This window comes from Nansenia antarctica (genome assembly GCF_963989245.1).
Source record: "Nansenia antarctica genome assembly, contig: SCAFFOLD_469, whole genome shotgun sequence".
In the NCBI taxonomy this organism is placed as follows: domain Eukaryota; kingdom Metazoa; phylum Chordata; class Actinopteri; order Argentiniformes; family Microstomatidae; genus Nansenia; species Nansenia antarctica.
In genome coordinates, this window is record NW_027662914.1 from 15001 (window position 1) to 30000 (window position 15000).

Below are 15000 nucleotides of genomic sequence, written 5' to 3' on the forward strand. Positions count from 1 at the left end.
GGGGGTGATAACAGCGATGACCCAGACCACCGAGACAGGGGGGGGGGGGCAGGTGATCTGGGGGCTGAGCAGAGCTCACCTGTCTGTCAACACAGGAGTGGACCAGGGGGACCTGTGGGGTCACACAGGCCCAGGGAGATAAGGGGGGCAGGGAGGGACACACACACACGCACACGCACACGCACACACACACACACACACACACACACACACACACACACACACACACTGAGAGAGAGAGAGAGAGATAAGTAAGCCACAACTGTCTCAAGGCCACCCAAACAGGGTGTCCGATGTGTATATAGGTGTGTGTGTGTATATAGCAGGCACGTGCCGTGAGCTTTTAGATTGGGTAAGCATAAGATATAGAAATACACATAATTACACATACACGCCATCAGTGAACGCAGTTTCAAGGAAATGCAATTTTGATGCCCTTTGTGATCAGATTACCAAAAACAAAAAAAACTGTTGCCAGTTTCGACTATATCAGGGGTGCTCATTGTTCAATCTTTTTTGAACCAAGATCTTTTCAAGTAGCCAGCCTGCTGAAATCTACAAGTCCAGTTTCAACATCGCAAACGCACACATGCACAACACAGACACACACCGTTTCCATCCTCCATAGTAAACTCACAACACACTTTCTTTTCACACTTTGTCACACAGGCACTTGACATCACATCACAAACCCTCCCTCTCTATCTCTCTCAAACACTTTTGGTCCAGAACCAATGGCACGGACAGCAACATTAGGCCTATCTCAGCGATTGATTAAGCAGCTCTCTCTCCAAACACGACGGCACAGGCCTACATTCAAAGGTATAAGCAGAGGAAGTCTTAAATAAGAAGCCATAACCAGCAGCACAGCAGTACTCAAACCATATAAACAAGCACAGATCGCCACCAGCCTCGCGAATCATATAAATCATATAAACCGCTCATACCAGGCTTGCTGGAACCCCCTAGTGACTCTCCCTTTCTGGGTGTGAAGATCGGTGAGCGGTGGCTTCGGGCGGCATTTAGCCAGTAGTTCTGTTTTTCCAGTCCAGTCGAATCTACGAAATCCCTTTAGGTCGCTGACAGTAATGTCCATATTCACAAAATCAAGCAAGTTATCCTTATTGATTATTATTATTTAGATCGTTTGAGCTAGCTATTCTGCCGGGCGAGAGGTGAAATGTTAAGTGAACTTGAAAGTGATAGAGCCAATCAGTAGCTCTTATCGGAATTAAAGACCTACTGATTGGCTATAAGCATGCTTACCCTGGCCACATTAAACAGCGGGCTGAGGCATCGGAAACAAATAAAAAAGACATTTTCACGCATTCGAATGTACGCGAGGGAAAGCAGAGAGAGAAGTGCTTATAATGTAACGCAATGCAAGCAGAGTAGGAAGTGCTTACTCCTGCAGGTGGTGCTAAAAATGCAACGTCAAAATGAATGACTCCTGCTGCCCTGGGACCTAAAATACGACTCTTTTAATGAAAACAAACAAACGGTTACATGCACTTTTATTTTAATATTTCCACGGTCCTTTTTTATTTTTTCGTTGGGTAAGCACTGCTTACTATGCTTATATGGACGACACGTCCTTGGTATATAGGTGTGTGTGTGTGTGAGTGTGCTTATGTGTGTGTGTGTGTGTGTGTGTGTGGTGCGTGTATGTGTGTGTGTGTCTGATGTATATATAGGTGTGTGTGTGTGTGTATGTGCGTGTCTGATGTGTATATAGGTGTGTGTGTGTCTGTGTGAGTGTGCGTATGTGCGTGCGTGCGTGCGTGTGTCTATGTTTATGTGTGCGTGCGTGTGTGTGTACATGTGTCTATGTTTATGTGTGTGTGTGTGCGTGCGTGTGTCTATGTTTATGTGTGTGTGTGTGTGTGTGTGTGTGTGTGTGTGCGTGTGCTCCACAGAGCTTTAATCCAAGCAGCCAGGGGGTGTGTGAGGCCACGTGGGCTGAGTGAGAGGCACTAATGACCTGTCATGTATCTGTCTCACACCTCCCTCCCTCCTCACCGTCCCACGCTATACGAGGATGAGGACAGGGTGTCTGTGTGTGTGTGTGTGTGTGTGTGTGTGGTGTGTGTGTGTGTGTGTGTGTGTGTGTGTGTGTGTGTGTGTGTGTGTGGTGTGTGTGTGTGTGTGTGGTGGGCATTGACATTTAGGAATAGTTTCCGCCTTACGACAGAGAGACATTCTGCCCTTCTGTGTGTGTGGGGCTATTTGCACCTGCCCCAAGGAAGCGGAAGGATTTGTTACACACACCCCCCCCCCCCCCACCACCACCACCACCTTCCTACACTATACCTCTGGTACTCCCCGCCCCCCCCCCCCCCCGCCTACCATACCCCAGCCCCCCCTCTATACCACAGCTGGCAGCAGAAGGCCGTTAGAGGGGGGATCTGGCAACGGTTCTCTGGAGGGTCCGTATCACACACTAACACACACACACACACAGACACACACACACACACACAGACACACACATACAACACACACACACAGACCATGAACACACAACGCACACACAGACAACACACACACACACACACAGACCATGAACACACACACACACACACACACACACAACGCACACAGAGACACATACAACACACACACACAGACCATGAACACACAACGCACACTCAACGCACACACAACGCACACGTGCAAAACACACACACACACACACACAACGCACAGGTGCACATACACACACACACACACATATATATAACAACGGTTCTCTGGAGGGTCCGTATCACACATTAACACACACACACACTCACACACACACACAACACATACACACAGATCATGAACACACACACACACACACACACACACACGTATAACAACGGTTCTCTGGAGGGTCCATATCACACACTAACACACTAACACACACACACCACCCCCGCCCCCCCACCCCACGTCTGTGAGTGTCAGAGACAGAGCCCAGGCATGACATTAGCCCGGCGTCACATTAAAGCGAGCCATTAGCCCGCTCGCGAGAGGTCGCTAACGGTAATCAAACGGTCCTAGATCAACACAGGCGAAGGGGGGGGGGGGGGCTTTTACACATCAAACAGGCCCGTGTTGATCGTCCTTCGCTCTGACGGAGCACATGGACATCATCAAACGGCACTTATGCGCTCGTATCCTCGTCGAAACACACCGACGCGGGACTAAACGCTCTCCAACGAGAGAGCGAGAGAGAGAGAGAGAGCGAAGAGAACACAGACCCCGGCTCCCGCTGACAGCCCTGACCAGACGCCATAACAGATGGCCCCCGCCGTCTTCAACAACCAAAAAAAAGAAAAGAAAGAAAGAAAGACAGACAAAAAAGAACAACTACCAGGAACGGTTCTGGGGTTTTAAGTGTCTAAATGTCTTCTGGCATTCGGGGTCGGAAAACACATTTTCAGCCTTGAGCTCGGCCAACAAAGCCCTTTACAATTGATTGTTGCTGTGGCGGGAGGTGGAGATGTTTCCGTTGCGTGCATCACAACCACGTCTGCCTCCCAGCAGCCTTCACTTCCCCTGGAGGAGCGCTGGCGGCCGGTAGCGGCGGACGACCCTCGCGGTCACGGTTCAGAGAGTGCCGAGTGTGACGGTTTTATCCTCTCTTTTATTTACAACAACGCCACGATTCCGTTTTTTTTCCGTATAAGGCCTTGCTAGACTGTGAGAGAGAGGGAGAGAGAGAGGGAGGGAGGGAGGGAGGGAGAGAGAGGGGAGAGAAAGAAAGAAAGAAGAGAGACAGAGAGAGAAAGTGTGTGTGAGAGGCAGAAAGAGAAAGAGACAAAGAGAAAAAGAGAGAGAGAGAAAGACAGAAAGAAAGAAGAGAGAGAGAGAGAGAAAGGAAAGAAAGGCAGAAAGACAGATTGAGAGAGACAGAAACAGAGAGAGAGACAGAAACAGAGAGAGAGAGAGAGAGACAGAAACAGAGAGAGAGAGAGAGACAGAAACACAGAGAGAGAGAGAGAGAGAGAGAGAGAGAGAGAGAGAGAGAGAAAGAGAGAGAGAGAGAGAGGTGCCACCAGAGCCCCTGGCTGAGGCGTGTTCTGCTCATATGAAAGGCCCGGGCAGTGAAAGCAGTTTCCATTTTTCAAACGCTGATTTAATTACGGCCTCTCCGTTTTCACAGTAAACAACGTTAGTGTGGCGGTGGGTGAGGGGGGGGTGGTGGTGGGGGGGGGGGCAACTCTGCAGCTCTATTTACCCACCAGTGCAGCGGCCAAAACACTGCAATAAAGCAGAGGCAGGCGGAGGAGGCTGATGATCAGGTCAAACCCTCCTCTAAACTGGCTTCATAGGGGCTCTGTGAACAGTTCGGCTTTCATATGAGGAGCGCAGGAACCGAATCAGGTGAGGTCTGAGGTGAAGAGGGCTTCTCTTTGGGGTAGAATGAACTAGAATATAAATGACTGATGGTGACTGACTTCTCTTGATATAATAATGGTGACTCTGAATTGAAGTATATTTGATCGTATATATCTGAAAGAACTAAGAGCTGCTGGCGAGACCAGGACCCAGGGAGAGGGCAGAGAGAGAGAGAGAGAGAGAGAGAGGGAGGGAGAGAGAGAGCGGGAGGGAGGGAGAGAGAGAGAGAGAGGGAGGGAGAGAGAGAGCGGGAGGGGGGTAGAGAGAGAGAGGTGCGGGCTGGCCTCATTAGGACGAGAGAAAGGAGAGGAGAGGAGAGGGGAGGAGAGGAGAGAGGAGGAGAGAGAGGAGAGGAGAGAGAAGAGGAGAGGAGAGGGGAGGAGAGGAGAGAGGAGGAGAGAGAGGAGAGGAGAGAGAAGAGGAGAGGAGAGGGGAGGAGAGGAGAGGAGAGGGGAGGAGAGGAGAGGAGAGAGAAGAGGAGAGGAGAGAGGCTGGGTCCGTGGCTCCCAGATAGGTGTTGGACAACAACAACAACAACAAAGCTAAAGATGAAGGGAGGTAAAAGCCTGCGGTGGAAAGTGTGTGTGTGTGTGTCAGTCTGGGTCCTCAGGTGTGAGGCCAGGGGGACTTGAGTCACACACACACACACACACACACAAGCACACACGCACACACGCACACACGCACACACACAGTGGAAGAGAAGGGAGGGCAGACTTGTATTGCTGAGATCAGCATGTGTCGTGGAGAGGCAGACGGACAGACAGACAGACAGACACACACACACACACACACACACGCACCCCCCCCCCCCCCCCCATGTGTGTGAAAGGGCAGGCTAGAGTGCAGGCCCCAGATGAGGAGGATAATATCAGTCCTCTGTCTCAGCGCCACTCTGATGCAATCACTACACATTAATCACTGCATTATCACCCCGACGACCACTGTTACCACGCCAACACCTCCCACACACACACAGACCCCGGCTCAGGCTCAGCCCCGTAATCCAATCACCTGTGGGATCAGGTCATGAGCCCCTCTGATTGGATAACCTGGGGCTGAGCTGCTAAACCCATGACCCGGTGCTTTAGATCTCTAACGACCATAATGATGTCCATATGGGTGTGTGTGTGTGTGTGTGTCTAAGTGGCTGTGTCTGTGTGTGTGTGTTTGTGTGGCTGTGTGTGTGTGTGTGTGTGTGTGTGTGTGTGTGTGTGTGTGTAAGTGGTTGTGTTTTTGTGTAAGTGGCTGTGTCTTTGTGTAAGTGTGCATGTGTGCATGCGTGTGTGTGTGCATCATAACCCTCTCCCTGTCCCCCCAAGCTCACCCCAGCCCTGGGAGAAGGATGATGAGGGGGTCTAGTAGAGGGGTACTATCCTAAACCCCCTCCCCCCCCCCCACCCCCGCCCGCCCCTCCCCCTCCACCCCCAGGGCACCCTCCTCCAGACTGCAGCCCCCACCAGGGTCGGCTCTTCACAAAGACAGGCCTAATGTATGCTAATGCGACACAGGCCAATGGCAGAGACACACTCATTTGAGAGGAAATGGCTTTCAATGAGTAGGCCCCTGGGGGAGGGGGGGGGGGGGGGGAGTTTTTGCACAAAGTTCAGCTCGCTTTTGAAAAATGCATTTAATTTGATTTCACTTCTCTCTTCTCTCTCTCTTTCTCTTTTTTCTCCGGAATAAATGTGGATCCCTGCCTCTGTACTGGTGCTTCAGGGAGCTGTGGTGTTTTCGGGGGTAAAGAGCTCGTGTTTCATCTCCAGGAGAACATCAACAACAAGAACAACAAACATATGACAGCAGGAAGAGAGCATCTCCTGTGTGGCTCAGAACTCTCTCTTTGTTTGTTTCGGGGTTGAATAGACCAGCGCCCGAACGCAGGGGAGAGAGAGAGGCTAGCGGAGGTAGACATCGGAGGACGTGGGGTTCGTTGTGACGTCACGGAACGGAATCGTTCTGATACCGTTCCTTATTCCGTGATGTCACAATGAACCCCCGTCCTCCGTGTTCCGCCGCCTCCGGCCTGCCCTGTCTGCCCCACACCCCGAATCTCAAAGGAATGTTTTCCAACATCTTGTGGAATCAGTGACACGGAAAATTGAGGCTGTTTGGAGAGCGAAGGGAGGACCTACCCAGTGTTAGTTTGGTGTTCCTGATAAAGCGCTCGGTGAAAGTAGATGAGGTGTCTAGTGTCCCAATCTATTGTTATGTAGTCACCGACTAAAAAAAGATTTGCAAATTCAAATTCTCTCTCTCAACAACCCAGACTCTGAGTCGATGGAAATCAAATCCCCCTCCCTCCCTCCCTCCCTCCCTCCCTCAGTCAGTCTCTCAGTGTATGTATGCTCTGTTTACTTTTGGTCTCACCCCAGAGTGAGACAGGCAGACAGACAGACAGACAGACAGGCAGACAGACAGACAAACAGACAGGCAGACAGACAGGCCGCCAGACAGACAGGCCGCCAGACAGGCAGACAGACAGACAGGCAGATAGACAGGCAGGCAGACAGACAGGCCGCCAGACAGACAGATAGACAGACAGACAGGCCGCCAGACAGACAGACAGACAGGCAGACAGACAGGCAGACAGACGGACAGCGTAGCGTAGCCTATCAGTGTTCCCCCGGTGCCTGTCCTATCAGCCCGGAGCAATAACCCGTGAAATGACTGTGTGTGTGTGTGTGTGTGTGTGTGTGTGTGTGTGTGTGTGTGTGTGTGCGTGTGTGTGTGTTTGTGTGTGTGTGTGTGTGTGTGCCCAGGACACACACACTGACACCCCAGGACACACACACTGACACCCCCAGGACACACACACTGACACACACACTGACACCCCAGGACACACACACTGAGTGAATATGATGTTTGCTGGTTGAATTTCCTTTCGGTCTATGGATGCGTTTTAAAGGCACAAATAATGTATAAAGTGTTTAATGAAGTAGCCTAATTGTGTTGTGCGACTGTGCTTCCGGTGGTTTTCGACATGAATGTATTGTAGTAGTATAGCATAGCTCTCCATTATTTGAAATTGGCGGCTTAACAAAGTCATTTTCGAATCCCGGTTAAAAAACGAAAAACCGTGGTTATTTAATTTTCCTTAGCGGTTTCTCGGTTTCAAAAAACCGTTGGAACCCGTCCATCCCTAATGCAGAGCTCTGTTATTTACGGCTGAATCCGGAGACGGAGGTTATAGATCTCCATTTCCTTCCCTATTAAGGAGGAGCACTCTGGGTGGAGGGGGGGATCTGTCGCTACATCCCCCTGTCTCCCCCTGTCTCCCCCCGTCTCCCCCCGTCTCCCCCCGTCTCTCCCTGTCTCCCCCGGCTCTCCTGGGAGCTGATCACCACAGTTTCCAGGATGAGCAGTCCCTCCCAAGGCAAACACTCCAGATTTAATTATAAGCTCTAAAGAGGATTACTCTACTGTGTGTGTGTGTGCGTGTGTGTGTATGTGTGTGTGTGTGTGTATGTGTGTGCGTGTGTGTGTGTGTATGTGTGTGCGTGTGTGTGTGTGCGTGCGTGCGTGTTTGTGTGTATGTGTGTGTGTGTGTGTATGTGTGTGCGTGTGTGTGTGCGTGCGTGTGTGTGTGTGTGTATGTGTGTGTGTGTGTGTGTGCTTGGATAAAACAGAGAGAGAGAGAGCAAGACAGAGACTCCTTCTTCTCCACACAACAACAACTGATATTGATGGCAGCCACAGACAGACAGAGAGAGAGAGAAAGAGAGAGAGATAGAGAGAGAGAGAGAGAGACCGACAGACCGACAGGCAGACACACAGACAGACAGACAGACAGACTACCTGGTGTTGGAGGGGTACTGTCTGTCCACCTCGTCGTAGCGGGGGGCGGGGCGGGCGTCAGCTCCTCTCACTGCCATCTGTGGAGGGGGGGGCACACAGCGGGCACGGTTATCACACAGGTCTGCTGAACAGGGCAGGCAGCATGCATTCAACACACACACACACACACACACAGACACACACACACACACACACACACACACACACACACACACACACACACACACACACACACACACACACACAGCATGCATTCTGCATACACACACAAACATGTACACACAACATCTGCAAATAATTAAACACACACACACACAGACACACACAGACACACACACACACACACACACACACACACACACACGGAAGTGGCAGATTAACCCTGTGCACATCAAACGAGGAGGGTCAGAAAAAGCAATCTCTCCAAGAAGCAGCGCCCCCCCCCCCCCTCACACCCCCCTCCTCACTTTGGACCATACAGTTTCAATTAGGTGTAATCTCCCTAGGCCTGGACCCCGGCCCTCACACACACACACACCCTGTTTACTCTGCTGGGCCTTCACCAGTCATCCATACACGGTGAAGTGGTTCGCATTAGGACGTAAGTCCTTCAGAATGCACACGTGTACGCACGCACACACACACACACCCACACACACCCACACCCACACCCACATCCACCCACCCACCCACCCACCCACCTACCCACACCCACACCCACACCCACCCACACCCACACACACACACACACACACACACACACACACATCCACACACACACACAGACACACAGGTTGAAAATCTCCGGCTCTGACAGGGTTAACGTCGCCACGTCAGACTGAAGTGACGCGGAGGCGGCGGAGAGTCTTAATATAACCAGCCCACACACACAAAGCACATTACCACAGGGGGAGGTAAAGCCATTTGGGGCGGTGGGTATATTGAACAGCTCTATCTCTGAGCGAAGGTTAAAGACATTATGCAAAGAGGTCTGGGGTAAATGTGCAGGCCCGGGCCATTTGTCTTTGGGAGGGGAGTTTAGAAATGCCATTTTGCGGCCGAGGCCCACATTCAGTCTGATCATATGCGTCCCGAGGGGGGAGGGAAGAAGGGAGGGAGGGAGAGAGAGAGAGTTTTAACGCAACTTTATTGCATATTGAGCTTGTGCGAAGCTCCCTTGTTGAGAGGCAACAATGTTAGAAATGGACTCGTTGAGAGAATATGAGGGAGGGCGGGAAGGGGGGGAGAGAATGAGAGAGAGAAAGGGAGGGGAATGAGAATGAGAGAAAGGAAAAAGAGTGTGCATTTGTGATGGTGTATACACTTAAGGCCCATTCCCATTAGAGCCGATAACCATAACAATCAACTATAAATCGCTGGTGAAAACGTTCCCATTAGGAACGACCTCCTGTTGACCTCCTCACAAACCAGCCCATCATTCTGTTGGGTTACTTGCAGGCTTTTGCCAAGGTTGATCACTGCCTACTCAGTTGCCTTTTCCCACTTATGTGTTCGTTTGCGTTCTGACTCACAAGTCACAAGAGCAAATAAAATGTGAAACCAGCAATTTCATGGAACAATAACGTCAAAAACTCTTGATGAAATGTTGCGGTCGAGCTGTCCAATAAAACTATAAAAGCCCATCAGATGGACTGAAAATATGTCCGTCTAGCATAAATGGGCTATAAACATTTAGAAATGTTCATTCTATGCCGTTGAAAGGGATTTCAAGTGTCACTGTTAATTTGTCTGGTTCGTACTGCTGCAGTCACCTGGGAGTCATCTCGTTTAGCGAACATTCAGTAGGGTTGTTCTTGTTCATCGTACCAGCCAAGCCTCTATGCATCTACTCTGGGAGTATTGCATCTGTAAGTGAGGGAGAGAGGTGAGGTTTAGGCTTAGGTTCCTGGGTTTGTGGTCATCTACTTGTGCAAAACTGACTGGGGTGAGCATGGCCAGATCTAAACGACAAGCATAGGCCCTGGGGTGGTAGTGGTGGTCCAGTGGATAGTAGTGAGTTATATAGTGAGTTATATAGTGAGTGGATAGTGGGTTATATAGTTATATAGTGAGTGGATCGGGAGTTATATAGTGAGTTATATAGTGAGTGGATAGGGAGTTATATAGTGAGTTATATAGTGAGTTATATAGTGAGTGGATAGTGAGTTATATAGTGAGTTATATAGTGAGTTGTATAGTGAGTTATATAGTGAGTTATATAGTGAGTGGATAGGGAGTTATGTAGTGAGTTATATAGTGAGTTGTATAGTGAGTTATATAGTGAGTGGATAGGGAGTTACAGTATATAGTGAGATATAGTGAGTGGATAGTGAGTGGATAGGGAGTTATATAGTGAGTTATATAGTGAGTTATATAGTGAGTTATATAGTGAGTTATATAGTGAGTGGATAGTGAGTTATATAGTGAGTGGATAGGGAGTTATATAGTGAGTTATATAGTGAGTGGATAGTGAGTGGATAGGGAGTTATATAGTGAGTGGATAGGGAGTTATATAGTGAGTTATATAGTGAGTTATATAGTGAGTTATATAGTGAGTTATATAGTGAGTGGATAGGGAGTTATATAGTGAGTTATATAGTGAGTTATATAGTGAGTTATATAGTGAGTTATATAGTGAGTGGATAGGGAGTTATATAGTGAGTTATATAGTGAGTTATATAGTGAGTTATATAGTGAGTTATATAGTGAGTGGATAGGGAGTTATATAGTGAGTTATATAGTGAGTTATATAGTGAGTTATATAGTGAGTGGATAGGGAGTTATATAGTGAGTTATATAGTGAGTTATATAGTGAGTGGATAGGGAGTTATATAGGGAGTTATATAGGGAGTTACTGTATATAGGGAGTTATACAGTGAGTTATATAGGGAGTTATATAGGGAGTTACTGTATATAGGGAGTTATACAGTGAGTTATATAGTGAGTGGATACAGAGTGGAGATCCAGGGAGAATGTCCCTGTAATCTCTAATTGTAAGTCGCTTTGGATTAAAAGCGTCTGCTAAATGGCAAATTAATTAAATTAATTAATGGGGGTTAACAACTTCTTCTTAACCGCTTAAACCAGGGGGGCTAAACGAGAGATAAGAGGTGAGCAACATTCTACCTCTGGCCAAATTGAAATTTCAGCTCAGCTCCCTGTGTCTTTTCGCCCATGACTGCCTGTGTAAACCCTGTATGACTCAGTCTATTTAGAGGATAAACATTGTTGACATAGCGTCATAAAATACAAAACGAATTCATGTTTTTTTGGGGGGGTGGGCTTTTTTCGGCTCGGCTATGCTCACACTGTGAGGTGCTGGAGCTCATCAAGCGGGCAGTCAGTCCACGGCTTTGATGCTGTCCTTGGGCCACAGCCATGAAGACCAGAGCCTGTATGAGTCATTAGCACACAGCTGGGGGGGGTGGGGTGGGGTGGTCCCACGCCCAGAGAGGCTAGATGCTCCTCTAGGGGGGGCGGGGTTACTGTGGCTAACACTGCCTGGAGCTGCCCCCCCTGGTCAGTCTGACCCCTCCTACGCCCACATGGAACCTCTCTCACACACACACACACACGACACACAGAGACACACACACACGAGCAAAGACGCTCGCGCACACACACATGCGCAGAGACGCGCGTACACACACACACATACACGTGCACAGGCAGACACACACACACACACTAAAACCTAGGCATGATTTCTCACCATGGCAACGGTGAGAGCAGGAATGTGTAATTCATCTGAATGTTGTGAAATATGCAACACCATGGACATGAAATGGGGCCTAATTAAACTGCAGACAATAGACAGGCAGCCTCACAATTAACTCACAGGAGTCTGGGTCCAGAGCCATATGATGTCATTGTGTGTGTGTGTGTGTGTGTGTGTGTGTGTGTGTGTGTGTGAGTGTGTGTGTGTACTGTTAATGTGTTTCTCAGACGGTAGCAGCACTCAAGGCCAGACTCTCTCTGGTCTGCAGCAGCTGAGCGAAGGCCAGACCACCGGGGTTTCCCTGCCGCGCCCTCAGGGGTGCCAGACTCAAGTGTAGAGAGTGCTGCGGTGGCACCATCGGGGGGGGGGGGACTCGCTACAAAGGACATTGTTGTCACGGTCGACAGAAGACCACACAGTAAAGCCTACGGGGCTTCTCTCTCGTGCGGGAGAACGGATGGTTCTAGAACTCGATTCCTCACTCTTTCTTTACCCCTTTCTCTTCTATATTTTCTACCCTCTCTTTGCAACAACATTTCTCTCTCTCTCTCTCTCTCTCTCTCTCTCTCTCTCTCTCTCTCTCTCTCTCTCTCTCTCTCGAAAGTTGAGAATTGCTTGCCAGAGAAACACACACCAATCACGTCAGGGCGAAGCAGCTGTCGTATTCATCAACAGAATACCGTGCGCACGCACACGCCGCGCGCGCACACACTCACAGGAAATGAATTTCTTTTTCGAGGACTTTAGACTAAAAGGCGATCCGTGGCGAACACACATACAGGAGGAGGGTGTGCCTCGAACGAGGAGCTGAGTGTCTCGACGCCTGAGACACATTTCCACGGTTAAACGGAAGGAGCGATGGAATGGAAGTCTCTCCCGAGCCCTTCTCTCTCATTCCCTCCCTCTCTCTCTCCCTCTCTCTCTCTCTCTCTCTCGCTCCCCTCTCTTTCTAAACACAGTAATTGCTCTCATTCTCTGCATCCATCCATCCATCTATGAAGCTAATTAACTGCTTGTCTCAGTGTGGATTCACAGGCTGGCACACAGCGCCCACACCCCAACCCCAACCCCCCCCCTCCCTCCCTCCCTCCCTCCCCCCCCCCCACCCCTCATCGGTTGGCACCCCAACGCGCCCGTCTGTAGCCGGCTGGCACGAGGCAGCGAGATCTGCCCGATATCATCCATTTCTCCTAATTCCGGTAATGAGATTCCATTGATTCTAGGCTTGGGAAGAAAAAAAAGTGGCTGGCACGGGGGAGGAGGAGGGGAGTAACGATGACGACGACTAAAGTTTCAAAAACTGTGTATTTTATTCGACACGGTGGTGTGTCACTGCACACTCAGAGTGTGTCTCGCGACCCCGCTCACACTGCGCTCACGGTCTCGCCGCGCACGGCCACAGCTGGTCCGCCTCACGACGCTGGCGTCCGCTCGGTACGGTAAGCGGCGCACAGGCGACTTTGTCGTCGTGAGGGAAGGACCCGTTCTCAGTCACCGCCGTCGGTTATACAGAAACCACGGGAACGTCGAGAAATCCAAAAAGAACCGACTGACTAAACCAGAAAAAAATAACTCAAATGTGTGTTAGGATGACGAGGGACTTTTTTGAGAGATTCTCCCCCTGCAGTATGTGGTCTGGTGTTTGTGGCTTGTTGTGTTGTGTGGATGCTCCACTCAGGGGGGGGGGGGGGGGGGGAGAGACATCCTCAGACATGGAGCCTCCTAGAGCTCGTTAGCAGCAGTGGGCAGCCTGTCTCGTTAGGGCCTCGTCAGGCCTGCTGAGCAACACGCAGGGTTCAGTGCAGCCTGGTCTGGGCTGGTCTACTCTGGTCTGGCGGTGGTGGCGGCGGTGGAGAGACACTGACAGGGTGTCTCTCCACCGCGGTGTGTTCAGGTGAGGAGGGAGGCTAATGTTAGCTCCTGAGAAGGGAACACACACACGCAACCAGGCGCACACATACATTCACACACAGACACACAGACACATACTCATGCGCACACACACACACACACACATACACATACATACACACACACACACACACACACGCGCGCACACACACAGACACACAGACACATGCACACACACACACACGCGCACGCATGTGCGCACACGTACACACATACACACACACTCTCACACACACACACACACACACGCTGTGCTGACAAGCCAACGTCCAGACACACACACACACACACACACACAGAGGCTCTTCCCAGACGTAGCGTACACCGTACACCAACGGCCTCTCTCTCCGCCTCCGTCAGTCTGCTGAGATCAGATACGATCAAAATCATCACCCCTCCCCCCTCCCTCCCTCCCCCACACCACCACAAAAGAACTAAAAAGGTGCCGTGTCCCCAAACTTGGAGAAGAAGAAGAAAAAAAGAAAAAAGAAAGAAAGTGGGATATAGAGAATAGAGCCAAACTGCAATCAGATCACACACACACACACACACACACACACACACACATACACACACACACACACGAGCCTGTAGGTCAAAGTCAAGCCTGAGGGATAGAACATGCCCAAATCACCCCCCCCCCCCCCCCAGCCTTTGTTGGAGATGAAAACTAGGGGATGGGGGGGAGCACTCTCGGAATCTGAATGAACTGACATAAAACAAAGAGTGGAGATGAGAGCTTTGTGTCTGGGGATGAAGACGGAAGAGGAGGAGGAGGGGGGGCGTGTTTGGAATGACTCATCGTGACTTTGAAAAGAGAAAGAAGAAGAAACTCAGGAGAGAAGAAGTAGCCTATACAGCACCTAAACACCAGCGGGTTCACCGTGAGTGTGCGCGTGCGTGCGTCAACTTGTGTAGATATCTGCATGCAGACTCATCAAACAAACTCGTCAAACAAACTCAGTAAAAGAGCTGACAGAGAGAGAAAAACCTAATCTGAGTTTGTCGGTGTGTGGAGGCAGCATCGACGTGGAGCGACCTGTAAGGACTCTGGACCACCTGACCTGAGACACTCTGAACCACCTAAATGGTAATTGGACTAGACTTATATAGCTCCTTATTCCAAAGCGCTTTACAACGGCCTCTCATTCACCCATTCACACACACATTCACACACTAATGGC

At 50.1% G+C, this 15000-nt stretch overlaps 1 protein-coding gene across 1 annotated transcript in view; it reads right to left on the minus strand.

The window, feature by feature from the left end:
- Window positions 1-12263, minus strand: part of LOC308175395 (uncharacterized protein) — a gene marked incomplete at its 5' end in the record, with an annotated part of 14506 nt that extends 2243 nt beyond the window's left edge. The window contains 2 exons of the mRNA XM_080551065.1: window positions 8188-8264; window positions 12135-12263. Of these exons, the coding sequence (XP_080407191.1) occupies window positions 8188-8264; window positions 12135-12263 (206 nt within the window). The remainder of the gene's footprint in view (window positions 1-8187; window positions 8265-12134) is intronic.
- Between the last annotated feature and the right edge of the window lie 2737 nt (window positions 12264-15000).